The 20,461-nt window shown below is 40.5% G+C and overlaps 1 protein-coding gene across 2 annotated transcripts in view; it reads left to right on the top strand.

Annotated features, from left to right (window-relative positions):
- Positions 1–20,461, top strand: part of EFCAB6 (EF-hand calcium binding domain 6) — a 180,553-nt gene that overhangs the window by 51,058 nt on the left and 109,034 nt on the right. For both annotated transcript variants that reach the window (XM_010983456.3, XM_064491386.1), the window contains 2 exons: positions 13,206–13,316; positions 15,456–15,561. In XM_010983456.3, the coding sequence (XP_010981758.3) occupies positions 13,206–13,316; positions 15,456–15,561 (217 nt within the window). The remainder of the gene's footprint in view (positions 1–13,205; positions 13,317–15,455; positions 15,562–20,461) is intronic.

The raw sequence follows: 20,461 nt of genomic DNA on the forward strand, positions 1-20,461 counted from the left end.
TGAAAGGCAAAATTTGGCCCTAGGAGTCAGTATTGCCGTGGCTCAGAGGACAGCTCTACTGTCCTGCCCATACATGGCGCCATCTTTTAGGAACTTCTTCTTGAACAGCTAAAAGTTTACAGCCATTTCTTTTTGTTTCACTTTCAGAATTATACAAATAATAACTTAGCAGCAATAATAGAAATCAAAACCAAAAAGTCACCATCCACCTTACCTAACAAATTTACTGTTTTCATTTTTCTACATTCTCTTCCACTTTGTATCCATATACATGTACAATTTTTATATATTAGTAATCGGAATGCATCCACAGTTCTATATCATGCTTTTCAAATAGGAATGCATATTATAGTCATTCTTCACATTGGTTTCACAGTCTTCAAAATTATAATTTTAATGGATGCATACTGAGTGCTTTTCTCTGCTAGACATTGTGGGAGGTGCTAAGAATGCAGAAATAAATAACAGATAGCTCCAGAGTGGCTTACCAGAGTGACGATGGCCATGGAGACTATGACAGTGCATAGAGGGAGTGTGTTAGGAGGCTGAGGGTGGCCAGCAATGCAGTGGCGTGAACCTGTTCTAGGCAGGGGCCCAGGGATTTCTGAGTCCTGACCTGTGCAGCATCCACCAGAATTCCCAGTGGAACAGGGCACAAGGGGCAACAGCAAGGTGATCTCCCGAGAGCTGGTGTGAGGAATGATAATGAGGGGTGCCTCCTGTGCACGTGGAGGCACCTGGATGTGAACATTGTCGTGTCTTCCTGGCCAGCTGTTTCCTTTATAGTCATATTGTTACCCCTTTATCCCTCTGGTCTGTGTGGTCTATCTTATCTGCTGTGAAAACACCCAGACAGTTTTCTTTCGATTCATGTTTGTCGGGTACCTCTTTTCCCAGCCGCTCACTCTCACTCTTTTATTGTTGTATTTTTGGTTTATTTGGTGTATTTGTAATTGGTGTGTTTCTTGTAAATATCCGTATTTTTTAATTCCACAATGAACATCTTTGCCTTTTCCTTTGTTCAGTTTAGTCTGTTTCCATTTATTGTGATGGATGTGTTTGGATTTTCCCAGCACTTTGCTTTGTGCTCTCTGGGATTTACTGGGCTCTTTTCTTTTTTCTTTTTTCTCCATCATGTTTGGTTCTGGCCGAGTTTTTCTCATCACTGTTTTTTTCCTCCACTGCCTTGAAACTTAAATATTTTGTTTCTATTCTTATATTGATTGCCTTTAAATTTTTAATATGTGTTCTAAACTTATAAAGCATAAAGTAAATCAACATTTCTACTGTCCCGAATAAAACAAGCACTTTCAACCGTCACGTTACCAGGGCTGGTGCCTTGATCTGCTCTTGTTTTGATAGTACTTGAATTAGTCGTTATTATTGGTTGTTTGTTTTTTGTACAGTCCATGCTTGTTTAGGTTTTCCCATATTTCCCAGGTTGTTGGTAAACTCCTGGCTTACTTCTTCCCTGCTTCTCAAATCTCACTCCTTCCTTCTGAATTAAATTTCCTGAAGTCTGTCCTTTGGTAGTCTTTTTAGTGAGATCCTGTGAGTGATAAGTCAGTGTTTGTTTTCAGAAATGTCTATTTTCCCCTTATTTTTAAGTGAAGATTTAGCAGGGGATAGAGTTCTTGTTTGAGAGTCTGTCCCTCTCAGCACCTGGAAGACACTCTGCGTGGTCTCTGGCCTCCACTGTTGCTCCGAGTGCCAGTCCCTCCTAGGGGCTCTCTTGTGTTCTTTTCCTGGTTGCCTTTAGGATCTTCTCTTTTTATTTCTGGTCCTTTGCAGTTTCCCTACAATGTATTTCAGTGTAGATGTCTGTTGTTTAATCTCCCCAGACTCATACTGTCTCGTTCTGAGGATTAATGTCTTTCATGGATTTGAAAACATTCTCAGCTGTTCTTTTTTTCTTTAATTGAAGTATAGTCGATTTATTTAGCTGTAATTCTTTGAATGCCATCTCCACCCCATTCTCATTGGTCTTTTTCCTTCTGGACTCCTATTAGGTAAGTGTTGGACCTTCTCATTCCAGTTTCCGTATATCTTAGGCTGTCTTTTATATTTCCCATGTCTTTATCTCTGGGCTGCATTCTGGCTACTTTCCTAGAACCTGTTTTGATTCACTAATGTTCTTCAACTGTGCCACATCTCCTCCCAGCCCTGCACAACCCCTGTCTCCTAACCCCTAAGTGGACGTTAAAACCCAGACCCCTTAGAGACTCTGTCAAATCCGAGGCTGTATCAGCACATGCTGCTCTGTCCTGGTCTGGTACCTTGGGATGCTGTGATGACAGCTCACACTCCTACTACTCTGGAGTTGGTTCCTTCCTTGCTTCTAGCCCCTATGCCTTTCCCTTTCTTGGTTTCAACCTTAGCTGTATATTTAAAATAATTCCACTGATGTGTTTATTCCAGTAGTTGTTGATATAGTTGATGGATTTCTGTGTGATTAGATCAGGAGTTCGGGCAACTGGCAACTGTGTTGGCAGAAATCTTACCTTTATGTATTCATGCTGTGCGGGAAGTTCGAGAAGTCTCTGGAGAGCAAGCAGACTGGGTGGAACCTTTGGGAGGTACACAGGAGTGTCCCACGTGGATAGTTGGAGCATTCCAGCCAGGGAAAGCAAACAGCATTTTCAAAGGGGCTGGTTTGACTGGGTCATGTTCAGTTGTTAGGGCCTTTAATTTTATATACCAGCATGTATTTAATCGTTTCACTGTCATTTAAGTCTTTAGGTGCCTTTTAGTTTTGCATATGTTTGTTTACTCATTCACTTGTTTAATCAATCAACAAATAATTCTGGAACTTATGTACTAGACATTAGGGACTCATTGGAGAATAAGAAAGGTGCGATCCCTGCCCTCAAAGAGCATTACCTGCTCTGTGGGGGAGGCTGACATCAACAAGTATATAAGGAGTGAAATAAATTATGGAGTATGATGAGGGCCATGGGGGACACAGCAGGGACGTAATGGAGCATAACAGGAACTCAGACCATCCTAGAGCAGTCTGGAGGGGCCTCTCTGAAAAAGCGAGGTTTAAATGAGGACCTGAGAGGTCAGAGTGCAGCATGGGAAGAGCCTCAGGGGGGACGCGGCGTGTTCTGGGGCCTAGTAGAAGCCAGTGTGCCTGGAGCTGGGTTGGCCAGAGGGTGAGAGGGCCGAGAGGTGAGGACCAGCGGCAGGTGCAGCCTGGGGAGGGGCTGGGGAAGCGACACTGGAGACGGAGTTAGAAACCCCATCTTCAGGCACATTGCTTTCTCCTCTGGCGGGCATTTTCTTTTTCCTCAGAATGTTCTTCTAAAAGTCGGATTTGAGGACAGAGTGTGAATGCTTGTACGAATTTCTATGAGAATTGCAGAATTATTCCCTCAAAACATAGTAACGATGTACATTGCTGTCAACACTGTGTGAGTGTTCTAGTTTCATACTCTTCCCAGCACTGAATATTAACATTGCCTTAAAATATTGATAGCTTAGGAGGGATAAAATGGTGCTTCGTTATTGTTTTAATTTGTATTTCTTGGAGGGATATTGAGGTTGGACATTGCATGAGCCTGTGCATGCTGTCTCCCCTGAAGAGAATCCTCTTCGGGTCCTCATTGGTTAGTGGCCCTACTGTTGGTTTTCCAAGTCAATTTCATCACCTTTTTGTTGAATAATTTTTTATAATTAGACAATGATTAACAGATAACCCTCTTCCGTCACAGGTGCTGCTGCTGTTTCCCCAGCTGGCTGTTTTCCCATCATTACATGATACCTCATTGTTTCAAAGTTTACATTTTAATATAATCAAACACATTAATCTTCGTCTTTTGCGATGTCTTCTGTGGCTTGAAAATCTTTAAATTCATCATTCTTACCCAGGCTTGATAAAAACTCTTCTACTCTGCTTGTTTCTCTTGTTCTTGGAAACAAAACACTTTAATCCCTCCTGACATAAGGTGGGGATCCAAATTAAAATAATTTTTCCCAAATAGATAATCTATTTTACCACCCCACTTATTAAATAATCCTTTCTTTCCACCTTATTTTCAATGTCTGCTCTGTCGTATAAATTCTATCCATAATTTGGTTTAATGTATGTTTCTGTGTTCTGTCCTGTCGGTCTCGATTCCTCTTGTACGTGGACGCCTCTATACAAGGTTCTGTCTCCAATTGCCCATCCATCCACCTGCCTTTATATTTTCTGTTCTATCTTTAGAGAGAAAACTGGGTTCTCTGCACTGTCAGAGTTCTTTGTTTCTCACCTATTTCTTGAATTACATAGTGATTGTGAAGGACTAACCACTAATTATGTCACCTCCTAAGAAGAGAGAATCTGCTGGGCACCACCATGAAAGCAGTGGGCTACGAAAAATGAACTGGCAGTGGGACTGCTGTCCCGCAGTGGGTGGCCCTGGGGTAGTCCTCGGGTAAAGCTGACATTCCTCTTTCCTCTGCTCCCCTCTCAGGTCCCCCGAAAAGGTAGTACAGTGGGACTACTGGTATTGCCAGAAGCAAACACCCTTAACTTCCCTCCACCTTTGCACTCAGAGCATCACAAGAAACCATAATTCATCTTCTAAATTTCAGTTTAGTATTTTTGTTAACTTACCAGGATATGTCCATGATTGTATTGGACAGATTCTGAATGACTACTGTATTTAAAAGGTAATTTAAAAGTTCACTAAAAAACCTGTACAAGAATGTCTATAGCTGTATTCATAATCACCCCAAACTGGAACCAACACAGCGCACTTCAGCAGGTGCTTGGATAAGCAAGCTGGTACATCCCGGCAGTGGGATATTTCTCGGGAATAGGAAAGAATGCACTATTGATACATACAACGTGGGTGAATCCAGAGACATTCTGCTGAGTGAAGTAGCTGGTCTCAAAGGTTTTTACTGTAGGATTCTATTTATAGGACAGTTGGCAAAAGGCCAAACAATAGGATTGGGGCAGAGATCAGTGGTTTCCAGGACTGAGGGCGGGGAGGGCATGACCCCAGAGGGGCAGCCCTAGGGAGGCTGTGGGTGATGAATCTGTTCTGTGTCTTGCATGTGGTGATGGTTTCATGAATCTATGTGTGTGTTAAAACTCATCAAAGTGTACACACAGAAAAGCCCATTTTACTGCATTTTAATTTGAGAAATGTTTTAGGCAGACAATACAGAAAAGAATAAAGGCGGAGGTAAAATAAAATGTTAACTCTTATGCCCAACAAAATGACTCAAGAAATTATTCTATCAAATTTAAGAATGGAAAGAAAAAAATTAGGCATCTTTTTGAGTTTGTTATTTTTTTTAAATACTCAAGATCTAGGGCCTAAATTTAAAACCCTAAAAGTTTGGTAATGAGGCATAAAATCTTGATCCAAATAATATTTTAGGGACTTTAAAAGCTATTTTCCATATGTATATTTTAATGTAATGGCAGATTTAACTGAATAGATAACTTGACCTTTATTACTAACATGCTGTGCTCTTCAATGTCGCCTAGCCTTTTATATAAAGTAGATCTATTAAAAACAAAAGCAATGTTTAAATATGATGAATGAGGTTTGCGGAATGGTTGAGAGGGTGGGATAAATGCATGACTCGCGCGTTCACCAGAGACTGTGCCTCGTCCATCCATCAGGTGCGCAGGTCCTCACTCAGAAGCGTCTCCTGGTGAGAATTTTCCCATTCGCTCAGGTAGCGTGAGTAGCCTGGCAGAAGCTATGCAAACAAAGAATTAGCCGTTTACCCGAATTACAGGAAGCGTAGGAGCAATACCCTGAGATATATTTTCAGTTATTGCCTAAACCTTTTTAACCCACGTTTCCTGGATTTCTTCTGTTTGTGTGACGTTCTAGAAAAGGCCAAACAACAGGAACGGAAGAGAGATCTGAAATTGCCAGGACTGGGGTGGGGGAGGGTGTGGCTCAAGAGGGGCCGCACAAGGGAGATTTTGAGGGTGAGGGAGCGGTTCTGGTTCGTATTCTATTGTGATCATCTCAGGCTGGGCGCGCATTGGTCAGGGTCCAGGCAGAAGGCAAAGTTGTATGCCCTGAGTTTATTGAAGGCTCTTTTACCCAGGTGAGGGCAGGACTAAGTGAAATTAGAAGATGGAGAAGCATCTTTCCTCGGCCTGAAGGTGCAAGAAAGGGAGAAGTTACTGAGAGGAGGCAAGAAGGGTCTGAAGGAGAGAGCCACCCAGGAGCAGACAAGGTTTTCGATGTTGGAGAGTAGCTGCCGCCAGGCTGCAGCCCAGCATTTGGGCTGGGGAGTAATGAGCCCACCTGCTCTCTCCTTCCATCTCCTGCTGGTGCCTCCCACCGGCTAACCTGCTGCAAGCCAGGAGCCCCAGGGGCCAGTTGAAGCAACCCGCCGTGCAGAGTAGAGAAGGGCGGAGAATGGATCTGGAGGGACAAACGAAAAATGTCCAGTGCCACCCACCATCCTGAGCCTCAGCCACCATAGAGGGATGAAAATCCTTGTCCTCTGTAGGGATGAAAACCTTGTACCCCCAAACAGGAGCTACCCAGAGTCCTGCCTCCCACCTGAAATCTAAATGTTAGCTATATCCATGTTCTTTTTAAATAAGGTGGTGGGAGAATAGGAAACATACAAAACGTACAACACACAGCATGCAAGAGAGCTGTTAAAAGTCACGTTATTGTGACTGGTCATGAAGGAGGTCTAAATCAATCGCTGCAGCATCCTTCATCTGCTGTCTACTCTGCATCCCCCTTGCTTTTTTTTTTTTAAATTGAAGTATAGTCAGTTACAATGTGTCAATTTCTGATGTACAGGCTAAATTGGAAAATAGAGGAAACCATAAAGAAAAAAATAAATTCCCCATAATTGTAATAGCCAGAGATGGCCACTATTAATATTTTGTTATGTTTCCATCCAGAATTTTTGTATGTGTGCATGTACACACACTCCATACATGCTTAACATAGTTGAAACCATGTGAGGTATAAATTATGTTCTGTTTTCTCACAGAATATTATATTGGGAGCATTTTTTATATTGTTTAAAGAAACCTTTGAAATTAATTTTTATTTAATGCATAGTGTTTTGTCAACCCTTGAGTCAAAGGGTTTGAACGCTTCCAAGGTTTACATTACATTTTGCTAAAATGCGCTTCAGAAGGGTGTTAATTTATTCTTACAAGGGAAGTTCATGAGAATGTTTTTTACCAGCATTTAATATTGCCATTTTTAAATCCTTGCTAATTTGATAGGTGAAAGCACAGTTTCTCCTTGTTGTTTTGATTTGCGTGTTCTTGACTGCTATTGAGTTTGCACGATTTTCGTGTTATGTTCTTTCTCTGGGAACAATTGTTTGTTCAGGTCCTTTGACCATTTTCTATGTTTCAAAAATATTTTTTACCCCAGTACAAGTTACATAAAATAAAATTCTTCCTTAAGTGTGTAGTTTAATGGGTTTTGGCAATTGTATATATTTAGTAACCACGACCATAGTCAATACAGAAAACACTTCCATTGCCCTAAAATTCTTCATTTGCATGTAGTAAGCAGTCCCTCCCGTGACCCTCAGCCCCAGCAGCCACTGATCTGCTCTCTGTCGTGGTCGCTGTGGTTTTCCATTTCTCAGGGTTCCCACAAATGGAATCATACATATGTAGTCTTTCGTTGTTTGACTAATTTTTTCACTTTCCAGGTTTTAAGAGTTGTCCGTGTCGTTGCACATCTAAACACTCCATTAATTCTTACTGCTGAGTAGTATCCCACGGTAGTGATAGTTCACAGTTTGCTCAGCCACTCAGCAGTTGATAGACGTCTGGGTTGTTTTCAGTTTGGGGACATCATGGAAGATGCCGCTTATGAATGTTCACACGCAAGTCTTTGTGTGGACATGTTTTTATTTCCCTTGGGTAAAATACATAGTAGTAAGGCTGCTGGATTGTATGATGAGTGTGTTTAAATTTATAAGACACTGTCAAACTACTTTCCAAAGTGGCTGTGTCATTTCGCAATTTCACCAGCAATGTGTAAGAATTCCAGATGCTGCTCGTCCCCACCAATGCTTGGAACTGCCAGTCTTCCTAATTTTAGCCATTCTAGTGTATGTAGAGCTATCTCTGTTTTTATTTTTAAAATTTTTGTGTGTGTCAGAGGGGATTCGGTTTGTTTGTTGGTTTGTTTGTTTTAATGGAGGTGCTGGGGAATGAATGTCTCTGTTTTTAATTTGCATTTTCCTGATGGCTAGTGATATAGAGGCTCTTTTCCTGTGATTATTGGCCATTCTTATATCTTCTTTTGTTAAGTTTCCATACAAGCCATTTGTCCATTTTTATTGGATTGTTTGCTTTCTTATTATTGATTTGTAAAATTCTTTATATATTCTGGATATGAGCTCTTTGTCAGATGCATATTTTTCAAATATTTTCTTTCAGTGTGGCTTGCTTTTTCATTTTCTTAACTCTGTCTTTTGAAGTTCAATTTTTTTTTATTTTGATGAAGTTCATTTTATCAATTAAAAAATTTTATGGGAAATTTTTGGGTGGTCCATTTTCAGAAATCTTTGCCTAACCCAGTAACACAAGAATTTTATCCTATGTTTTCTTCCAGAAGTTTAATCATTTTAGCTCTTACATTTAGGTCCATTTCTAGTTATTTTTTGTGTATGGTATGAGGTAAGGGCCAAGGTTCATTCTGTTTTTGTACAGGTATCCACTTGTTGAAAAGGCTGTCATTTTACTAATGAATTACTTTGCACCTTTGTCAAAAATCAGTTGACCATGTAAGTGTGAGTGTGTTTCTGGACTCTAATCTCTTCCAGAATATGTAAGCATGCATCTATTTTTACATCAGTACCACACTGTCTTGGTTACTATAGCTAAATAGTCAAGTTTTGAAATCGGGTGTGTAATTCAGTTTTCCACTCCATGAACATGGTACGTCTTTCCACTTAATTTCAGTCTTTAGTTTCCCTAGGCAAGGTTTTGTTGTTTACAATGCTCAGGTATTTCACATATTACACTTATTCCTAAGTATTCTTATTTTTTGATGCTATATAAATGGAATTTAAAAAATTCAAGGCTAATACTAACAAATACAGTTGATTTTTTAATATTGACTGTGACCTTGCGAAATCCCCTGATTAGTTTGGTCTAATACCTTTGTTGTAGATTCCCTATTGTTTTTCACTGCCTGCAGATAAAGGCAAGTTTACATCTTCCTTTACAATCTGTTTGCCTTTTAGTTCTTTTTCTTGCCTTATATTACTGGGCAGGACATTAAGTACAATGTTGAGTAGAAATGACGAGATTAGACATCCTTGCCTTATTTCTGATCTTAGGTAGTAACCATTCCACCTTACACCATAGTGTGCTGTTAGCCGTGGGTTTCTTGTAGATCCCTTAATTAGGTTAAGAGATTTTCCTTTCTATTCCCATTGTGCTGAGTTTTTTAAACCATGGATGCTGATTGTTATCAAATGCTTTTTCTGCATCTGTTCTGATGATTATGTAATTCTTCTCCATTATTCTATTAATATTGTGAGTTACATTGATTGATTTCCAAATGTTAAGCTAACCTTCCATCCTGGTATTAAACCCCACTTGGTCATGATATATTATCCTTTTTATATATTGTTTGCTTTTATTTGCTAAAATTTGTTAAGATTTTATTTTGTAGTTTTTTCATGGGTGGTATTTATCTAAAGTTGCTTTTTCTTTTAAATTTTTTTTCTGGGTTTGGGATCAGAGTAACACTGGCCTTGGGAAACATGTTGGGAAATGTCTCCTTCCCCTCTGCTTTCTGACTGGCATTATTATTATTATTATTACTACTACTATTACTATTATTTTCCTTAAGTGTTTGACAGAATTCACCTGAGAAGCCATTTAGGCTTGAAGTAAACATTTTGGGGAATGTTTAAAATCACAAATTTGATTTTTAAAATTAATGTAGAACTATATTTACGTTTTCTATTTCTTCTTGGGTCATTTTTGGTAATTTATGTTTTTCAACACATTTTATTTCATCTTAGTTATCAAATGTATTGCCATAAAACTAGTCATAATATTCCCTCAATATTCCTTTTTAAAATATCTTTTTAATTTTAGCACAGTTTTACATTTACAAAATTATCATGAAGGTAGTACAGAGAGTTTCAGTATATCCCATATGCAGTTTCCCTTATTATTAACATCTTACATTAGTGTGGTACATTTTTTACAATAAATGAACTAACATTGACACATTATTATTAACTGAAGTCCATACTTTATTCATATTTCCTCAATTTTCCCCTAATATTCTTCTTTCTGTTCCAGGATATCTTCCAGGATACCCCTTTACATTTAGTAGTCATGTGTCTTTGGGCTTCTCTTGGTCCTGACAGTTTCTTAGATTTTCCTTGTTTTTGATGACCTTGTGAGTTTTGAGGATTACTGGTCAGATATTTTATAGAATGGCCTTCAAGTGGGATTTCGCTGATTGGACTAGGATAGTGGAGGAAGACCACAGAGGTAAAGTACCATTCCCATTACATCATATCAAGGGTGCATAGTATTAATATGACTTGTCACCATTGATACTGACCTTGATCACATGGCTTAAGGTAGTATCCTTTTCTGTTAACCTGTGTCTTTAAGTTAAATATATCTCTTTTTTGACAGCATAAATTTGGATCTTGCTTTTTAAAAATCTATTCTGATAATCTCTATCTTTTAGTTGAAGCATTTAGTACATTAATATTTAAAATAGTTATTGATATGTTTGGATTTGAGTTTCCCATTTTTTCTCATTTTGCTTTTTGTTTTCTTTAGCCTTCTTTTTAGATTATTAGAATTTTTTGGAATTTAATTTTAATTTCTGTAGAGTCTTTTTAGATGTATTTCTTTGCATAATTTTCAGTGGTTGTTCTGTTGATTATGGTATACATTTTAACTGTTGCCAGTCTACATACAGTTAATACTGTACCGTTTCACATAAAACGTAGAACCCATGTAAGCATATTAGTCTACATCCTGCCCCACTGTGTCCTTTATACCATGGGTAGATATGTATTATGTCTACCTATATTGACCTATGTTATAAACCTCACAAAATAATGGGGTGGGTTTTTTTGTTTTTTGTTTGTTTGTTTGTTTGTTTTTTGCTTTAAATAGCTATAAAGAAATTAAGAAGAAAAAGGAAAAAAAAATAGCCTTTTGTATTTTTCCAGCTATTTACTACATCTGATACTCCTTTTATTCCCTTCTGAGGAGCCAAGTTCTCCATCTGCTATCATTTTCCTTCAGCCTGAAGAATTTCCATAGTTAGGATACAAGTGTACTGAAGACGGGTTCCCTTAATTTTCTTTTATTTAGGAAAGTCTTTATTTCTCCTTCATTTTTGAATGAGATTTTCTTAGATGGAAAATTTTTGGGTAACTTCTTTCTTTTCGCACTTATGTGATGTTCCACTCCTTTTGGCTTCCATTGTTTTGGATGAGAAGTCGTATGTTAAACTGTTGTCCTAATGTATGTAATGAGTACGTTTTCTCTTGTTACATTCAAGATTCACCCTTTGAACTTGACTTTCAGCTTTGTAACTGTGACGTGCCTTGGCATGCCCTCTTTCAGGCATACGCTGCTTGGTGTGTGTTGAGCATCTTAAATCTGTAAATGTGTATCTTTAATAAAATTGGGGAGAAATTTTGGTCTTTATGTCTTCAAATATTTTTTCTGCCCCATTCTTTCTCTCCTATCCTTCTGTGATTCCAGTTGCATGTATCTAAGACTGTCTTATGTTTATGTCTCTATTCATTTTATAAATGTATGTTTACTCTGTGTTTGTTAAATTGGATGGTTTTTGTTGATGTGTATTTAAGTTAACTCACTCTCTTCTCTAGCTTCTCCATTCCTTTGTTAACTCTGTCAAGTGATTTTTAAATATTTCAGATAGTATTTTTTTTTTTACTGAAGTAGAGTCAGTTTACAATGTTGTGTCAATTTCTGGTGCACAGCATCATGTTTCAGTCATTTACATACACACATATATTCGTTTTTATATTCTTTTTTATTATAGGATACTAGAAGATACTGAATATGGTTCCCTGGGCTACACTGAGGACCTTGTTGTTTATCTGTTTTATATACAGCTGCAGACTTGATTTAAATGTGGGTGGTGCTCCCTCCCCTGTTGTGGGCAAGAATAAAAGGGTCAAAGTTGGCTTCTCCTCTCTGTCCCCCATTGCACCTCCCTCCTTCCTCATGCTGCAGACTCGGTTTCTGACTCCCCCAGGGCTGAGCGCACAGAGGAAGGAGCGGAAGGAAGGGCTGTAGGAACCTGTGACTGTTGGGCTGTTTATTTTTGCCTTTCTTTTCACTGCCTGGGTAGACTGCCCTAGAAGAACATTCTGGCAATCTGTTTTTGAAATGTTTCCAATTATCCTTACTAAGACTCTAAATCTATGCTAGTTTTCTATTACCGCACTTCCAGTGGCTTAAAACAACACAAATAATATCCTTTTACAGTTCAGTAACTTAGAAGCCCGACACGGGTCTCACGGGGCTAAAATCAAGGTGTCAGCAGGGCCGCTTTCCTTCTGGAGGCTCAGAGGACAAGCCCATTCCTTGCCTCCTCCAGCTTCTCCAGGCTGCCTGCGTTCCCTGGCTTGTGGCCCCCTCCCTACACCTTCAGTGTCACCAGTGTTGGATCTCCTTAACCCTTCTCCTGCTGTGACATCTTTTTCTGGCTGCAGCTGGGAAAAATGATTTTAACAACTCCCGTGATTACTCTGGGCCCACCTGGATCACCCAGACCACTCTCCCCGTCTCACGGTTCTTACCCTTACTCATATCTGCAAAGCCTCTTTTGCCACACGAGTTCACATCGGTACAGATCCCAGGGTTAGAAGGTGAACATCGTGGGGTCTTTACTCTGCCTGCCACTGTAACTGAGCTCTCTGAAGGATGAATTTGAAAAAATTACTTCACGGACATTAGAATTTTAATCAATTCCCTTTGTTTCTTCCTTCAGTGTATGTTACTGCTAACGGAATATGGAGACATGGAGATGTGTAATCAGTTTGATTTTTCCTTGCTTTCAAAAAATCAATTTGTAGTACTATTTTACCAAATTATTTTGTCTGCCTTGGATATGAAACTTCATACAGATTCACTCCTGCCATTTTCAATTCAATATTAAGCATCTAATCTATGCAGTGTTACAGAAAAAAATGTGAAAAAAATACTGTGTTTGATTTTTTTGAATCAGATTTGGACTTAAAACCACAACCAAAGTCAATTGGAAGCAATTTCTAACATCATTGTATGAGCCTCAGTGGTTGGAAGCTAGCAATAAAATTCCCCTGACAAAAAGAAACAGGTATGTAACAAACCTGAACTAAAGTGAACTAAATTTTGGTTACACATGTCAGAATATGTGAAAGGTTGAAGAATATCTGAATTGCTTTTTCTTCATTTCTTGAGTGACAAATTAGCCTTCACTGAGTGATTACCAACTTTTACGTACTGATTTAGTCTATAAATTATTTTCCATATATTTTTCATATTTAAAATTGCCTTAAACCAAAAGCAAGGTGTAATTATTACTCCAGTTTCTAGATGGAAAAAATAAGGCTATAAGGGGTCTTAACTAGGTCACATGCTCAGTGAGTTGTGGAGGTGGGCTAGGCACCCCCCACACTGCCTGCGTCGCTCGCTGAGCGCTACGTGTGTTCTTGCAAAATTGTGGATAAACGCATGTTTGTTAAGTGTTATGTGAGAAGGAGCAGTATATGCTAGCGTGTTTTCCAGCCACTCTCCGGGTGGTGCAGACACTGGGGGCCACAGGGATTATTTGCCTTGAGGGCCCTTATTTCTGTTTTCATTCTAATGTCTATTATAACTTCAGATTTATATTATCACTTAAATTGTGGTGGGGCCCCCAAACATCAAAAAAAATACTTAATAATATGACATTTTAGAATTTAGACTTTTGCTCTCAGAACTACTTTGTTTATGTTGATGTGCACCCCGCATAGATTGCCCTGTATAAATCTTAAAGAGAAAGGCAGGCTTTATAACCTGGGCACGTTCGTTGAAAGCACCGTGCTCTACTGTAAAGTGAAATACACCACAGAGTTAATGTGCACTTCACGGGGTCCTATCCCTGTCTCGGGGATTTGTGAATATTTAATGAACTGCCCGGATTACCAGCCTTCCAGGTATTCGGAGCCCCTGCGCTCCCGTACGTTCTGTTCCTGGGACGCTGCTCTGTGAGTTAATTTCTTAAGTGAAGTTACTTCCATCCCTTTACAACTTTCTTGTGTCACAGCACCTTGCCCAAGACTGTAAGAATTAAACTGTGAATTTTATTTACTTTACAACGGTGATTCTCAACTGGGGATAATCTTAGCAATGTCACAAGACGCTTTTGGTTGTCGCGGCTGGGGTGGAGTCCAGGGATGCTGTGAACATCCCGCAGAGCGCAGGACAGGCTTCCCCACCCGACCCCACGCACTCGAGGACTACCCAGCCCCCGCATCAGTGGTCTCGCGGTGGACAAAACTGATGCACAAAGTGCCCACTCTTGTCAGTGCTTGTGGTTGTCAGAAAAGCCAGGTTGTAACAAGTCGCAGGAGGAACTCAGACTCAGCATTTCTGCCACTTTATGTGTTTCTTCGAAGTGGTCGTTATATGTTTTCCCACAACTAGGAAAAGCTAAGGTAGCTGTAAAGATGCAGCAATAAAATCCCCTACACAATCTGAGAGTCGGTCAGCAGTCAGGCCGATGCCCTTTCATTCTTTATTTAGTGGGAAATGTCAGCCTGTCTAATTAAACACTGAAAAGGGAGGCCAACAGGAGTATATTAATATGAGATTCTCCAGCCCCCTTTCTGATCAGAGTCCTTCTGGGAGTTGGCTTAGGTCTCCAGAGTGGACGATCAGAGGCCTTCAAGAGGACACATCCTGGACCGGAGCTCAGGGGGTGAAAGCAACAGGGAAGAAACGGGGAGGGGCCTGATGCTATAGGTGGTCACAGTGGTCGTGGCCATTGTCATGGGGGGTGGAGAGAGGCTGTGAAAGTTGGCGTCCTCACTGTTTCAAAGCTGGAAGTGTGTGCCCTCAATTACCACGTGGGTGAGGAGGCCTCAGCTTACAGGCAAGTGTTAGGCTCAGCAGTGATCGTGGCGTTTTTCCTGGCCCTTTTTGAGACCAAAGGCACAGATTGGCAAGACGACTGGTCACAGCTACCGGCCCGGGAAGGGGAGGGCGATGGCACAACCAAGCTCACTGACGCCTGTGGGAATTGCAGCCACGCTGGCTCCCTTACTAGGTGTCACGCTGAGCGAGTGACAGACGGGCCCGCACAAGCACGTCACATGTTCAGGGAGGGAAGCCGTCCAGAAATAAAGCACTGTTATCGTTGCTGTTAGGGCGATTTTTTTTTTTTTTTTTTTGCATTAGGAGCAAAGTTCAAGAACATAATCTCATTCCTGTGTTTTTCTTAATTCTCTTGCAGTATCAACTCTAGAAATCAGTCTCGCAAGGAAAACGTCATCACAAAGTTACTTAGACATGAAGATCACTATGTGTCTTTGAAGAAAGCACTGCTGATCATCAATGCTGTAAGGTTCTGAAACCCATCTCGGGTGAAAAACTCATTGTTTCAAAGAATGCTAGCACATAAAATGGGGCCAGTAAAAACTATATTCATTCATTTATCCATCCAACAAACATGTTTTGAGCTCCCATTACATGCTGGGAATGACTCCGAGAGCTCAGGGATACAAAGCGTGACCTCAAGAGCTGGGTCTAGTTGGGAAGACAGAAGACATAAAATTTACCTCAATACAGTAAGATAAATGCCAGCAGATGAGAGCCGTGTGTGGCGCGGTTGTTTAGGATGGAGTGACCGATCATCATTAGCTGTTTAATTCAGGAATAATCCAGACCAACTGACCCTTCCTCCCACTCCCCAGCCTAGAGTTTCTGGGTCCATAACTGACTTGTAACCCATAACGGGACCATTTTCTTAGTTCCAAAATAGCCTATTTCATTGTTTAATTGTACTGCAGAGGGAGACTTATTCATGAATTTGCAACTGCCTTAACTGTTAGCGCCCGTCCTGCTTTACCACTGATTTTAGACAGCAGGGTTCGGAGGCTCCCGGTGCACAGCAACATTTGCCAAGGGGTTTACTGAGCACGTCCAATAACGGAGTCTCCAGAGAATAACCAGGAGTACAGTGAATTACTTTGCCTCAGACTCAGACATGAGCGTGTACAAATGAGGAGTTTCTTGGCCTCAGTGCCGACCTTACAAAGCCCACCGACCAAGGGGCAGTGCCCTGGGGCAGCCCACACAGCCTGGGGGTGGACTTCAGGGTTTGGGGTTCGCTCTCTGTTCGAGGCCACAGCCCCACACATCTGTCCATCTAGAATGCCGCTGCGCTGTGTAGATTCAGAGATTCGGGGTCCTGTCTTCCTGGGGGAGACGCGCTGGCTGGTGTACCTGCTGCAGTTAATCCTTAGGCCAACACGACCTGTCCTCTGAGAGCGGACAACAGTGACCGCTTCCCGGGCCCAGGCCCTGTTTTCGGTGACGTTCTGGTGTTCACTCACCTCAGCCTCTCGGCACCTCCATCAGGTGGACACTGTCATTGTCTTTTTCTGCTCTTCTCATCTTACTCTCCTGGCTCAGGAAAGGGAGCATGGGATTAAGTGACCAGCCTGAGGCTCCCAGCTCGTTAGTGGGGTGGGGGGGGGCGGGATCCCCACCAGCTGCTCCAGAGCAGGGACCCGCCAGTGCAGGAAAGATGAGTGAAGGCTTCTGTGTGTTTGCCCACCTCAGCTCTGTCAGTGTGTTGAAGAAGTAATTTAATTAAAAATAGTGAAACCTTCATCTCCACTAATGCCAACTACTCCCAACAGCAGACTATTTAACAGTCACTGATGTTCGACAAACAGCCTGATCAACACCCACGTAAGAAGGCGAGGAACTGAGTGCCCGCCCCACATTAGGCCCGGCCGTGGGCACTGAGGTTGAACCACAGCTGAGTAAGGTGAAGTCCCTGCCCGGGATGAGCTCACTCTCTGGAGAATCACACAAGAGCCACAGCCATCAGATACCTTAGACAGGCAGAGTGTGTGGTTTCGCTTTGGGACGCCTGTCCCCACCCCCAACCCCTGACCATTTATCTGGGTCTTCACGACATTCTGGGACCTAAAAGGAGAAGGAGACAGAGAGGGAGAGCCGGGAGTGGGCAGGGATGGCATTTGCCTGGCCACAGAGGACAGCCAGGGGAAACAGGTCCCCCTCCTGCTGTAGAGACGGACGCAGACTTATTAGGAGACTCTCTAAACCTGCTCCGAGTCACACATCCCACGTAGCTGCGTGTGCTGCCTCCACACGCTGCCACCCCCTCTCCCAAGTGACCCAGGCAGCCTGATCACTTACATCTGAATCAGCTGTGGCTCACTTTCCGACACCCAGAAACAATCTGTCCCCTGCCTGTTCACCTACTCTTATTTCTCAGTGTTATTATTTGCAGCTCACATGATTTCATAAGTAGAAAGTCCAAAAGAACATTCCAAAAATATTAGAATTAATAACAGAATTGAGAAGTTCATTCGATGCAAGGTCAATAAGGAAATATCAATAATATTTCTATAAACTGCAACAAGCAATTAGAAAAAGAAGTTTTAAAATATCCTTTCTAATATTTAAAAAAATCAAATGCCTAGAGATGTATCTGACAGAAAATGTGCAAATTCTCTACACTGAAGACCACAAAGATTGCTTAAATAGCCATCCTTTACAAATTTTCAGAATGAATAGGAGGAAGAAACACTTCTCAACTCATTCTCTGAGGCCAATATTACCCTGATGCCAAAGCCAGACAAAGAGATCACAAGAAAAGAAAACCACTGGCCAGTATCCCTCATGAACAAAGCTGCAAACATTCTCGAGAAAATATTAGCAAACCGGATCCAGCAACGTGTAAAAAGGATTAAATGCTATGACCATGTGAGGTTTATCCTAGGATTGCAAGGTTGGTTTAACTTCCAAAAGATCAGTTAGTGTAACACACAGTATTAACAGAAACAAGGACAACACTGCGTGATCATGACAACGGACACAGAAGAAAATATTTGAAAAATTCAACACTCATTCATGATAACTTTCAACCAACCAGGAATAGAAGGGAAACTCCATAACCTGATAAAGGGCATTTGTAGTAAACCCAAAGCTAACAGCATAGTTAATGATAAAAGACTGAATACTTTCCCCTGAAATCGGGAAAAACACAAGGATGTCAGCTCTTACTACTTCTTGTCAGCCTTGTACTGAAGTTCTAGACAGTGCAATCAGGAAAGAAAAGAAATAAAAGCATACGCATTCAGAAGGAAGAAGTAAAACTGTCTTTATTCACAGACAACATGATCTGGTAGCAGAAAATTCTAAGGAATGCACACACACAATCCGCTAGAACTAATAAGTGAGTTCATCAAGGTTACAAGATATAAGATCAATATACAGCAATCAGTTATATTTCTATAAACTAGCTACGAACAACCTGAAAATCAACTTCAGAGAGCAATTTCATTCACAATAGCCTAAAAAGAATAAAATACCTAAGAATAAACTTCACAAGAGAAGTTCCAGACTTGTGTGATGAAAGTTATAAAACACTGTAAATAGGAAAAGAAGAGGAAAATAAATGAAGAGGCAGTCCATACTCGTGGATTGGAAGACTCAATATTATAAGGTGGCACTTCTTTCCAGATTGATCTGGAGATTCAGTGCAAACTCCATCAAAATTCCAGCTGGCTTTTTTTTTTTCCAGAAATTGAAAAACTCATCTTAAAATTCATTTGGAAATGCAAAGGTTGCAGAATTGTCAAAACAATTTTGGAAAAGAAGAATGAAGTTAGAGTCCTTAAACTTTCAGATTTTGAATCTTAGGCTAAATCTACAGTAAGAAAGACTGTGGTACTAGCATAGGATAGACTTAGTGGTGGATGGAACATAATTGAAGGTATGGAAATAAATCCTTATGTTTATGGTCAGTTAATTTTCAACCAGTTCAGTAAGGGAGAGGATAATCTTTTCAACAAACAGTGCTGGGACAACTGGATATCCATATGCAAAAAGATGAGACCGTTTCTGTACATCATACACAAAAATTAACTGAAAATGGACTGTAGACCTAAATAAAAGAGCTAAAACGATAAAAGTCTTAGAAGAAATGTATAAATCTTTGTGACCTCGTGTTAGGCAAAGATTTCTTAGACACTAAAAGCATGATCTGTAAAAGAAAAAAATCTATAAATTGGATTCATCAGAATTAAAAACTTTTGTGCTTCAGAAGATACCATTAAGGAAATGAAAAGACAAACCACAGGCTGGGAGAACACATGTAGTCCTGGTAAAGGATTGCTTCTAGAATATATGAGAACTCTTGGAACTCAATAAGAAGACAACCCGATTTGTAAAATGGGCAAAAGATTTCAATAGACATTTCACCAAAGAATATATAGGAATGGCCAATTAGCACATAAAAAGATGCCCAACATCACTAGTCACCAGGGAAATGCAAATCAAAGCCACAATGAGGTATCGCTTCACACCACTAGGACAGCTACCGTCAGAAAGACAGACGACAGTAGGTGTCGGCAAGGTTGCAGAGCTGGGACTTTCATACGCTGGTGGAAATGTAAAATGGTGCAGCTCCTGTGGAAAATGACATGGTAGTGTCTTTAAAATTTAAACAGAAATGTACCATGGGACCCAGCAATTCCACCCCTAGGTATCTGCCCAAGAGAAAGGAAAGCATGTCCACACAAAGACTTGCCTTCAGGTGTCCTTAGCAACATTGTTCACAATTTCTATATGGAGGCAATCCAAATGTTCATCATCTCATGGCAAGGTGAACAAAATGTGCCACTTCATACAATGGAATAGTAATAACAGAAATAAAAAGGAACAAAATGCTGATCCATGCCACATCATGGACGAACCTCAAAAACTCCGTACTCAGTGATAGAAGCCAGATGTCAGGTGCATACAGGTGCATGTATTGTATGATTCTATTCGCATGAATTATCCAGGCATGGAAGTGAGGAGTGACAGCAAATGGACACAAGGTTTCTTTGGGGGTGACAAAAATATTCTGGAGTTAGATTGTGATGATGGTGGCACAATGCTATCAACTTACTGAAAATCGTAAAAATTAGTTATCAGTGATACCTCTTTGGACATTAAAAGATTATCACTCCCAAACCAGAAAGCAAGCACGCATGCATCCTCTATATTATTTAATTTTCTCCAACAGAACCTTGTATCCTTTTCAGATTTTGGACCCCAAATCATCGTTGACATTTATACACTGCTTAATCACTGAATAAGTCTTTAGTCACATTAATATCCACAATATCTCTCTGTGAGGAAGTGGGGTTCTTTATTTCCACTGCTTTTCCAGTAAACAGTTTCTCTCAATTTTGATATTCAATTCACTTACTGGTA

The sequence above is a fragment of the Camelus dromedarius genome, chromosome 11 (genome assembly GCF_036321535.1).
Source record: "Camelus dromedarius isolate mCamDro1 chromosome 11, mCamDro1.pat, whole genome shotgun sequence".
Classification (NCBI taxonomy): domain Eukaryota; kingdom Metazoa; phylum Chordata; class Mammalia; order Artiodactyla; family Camelidae; genus Camelus; species Camelus dromedarius.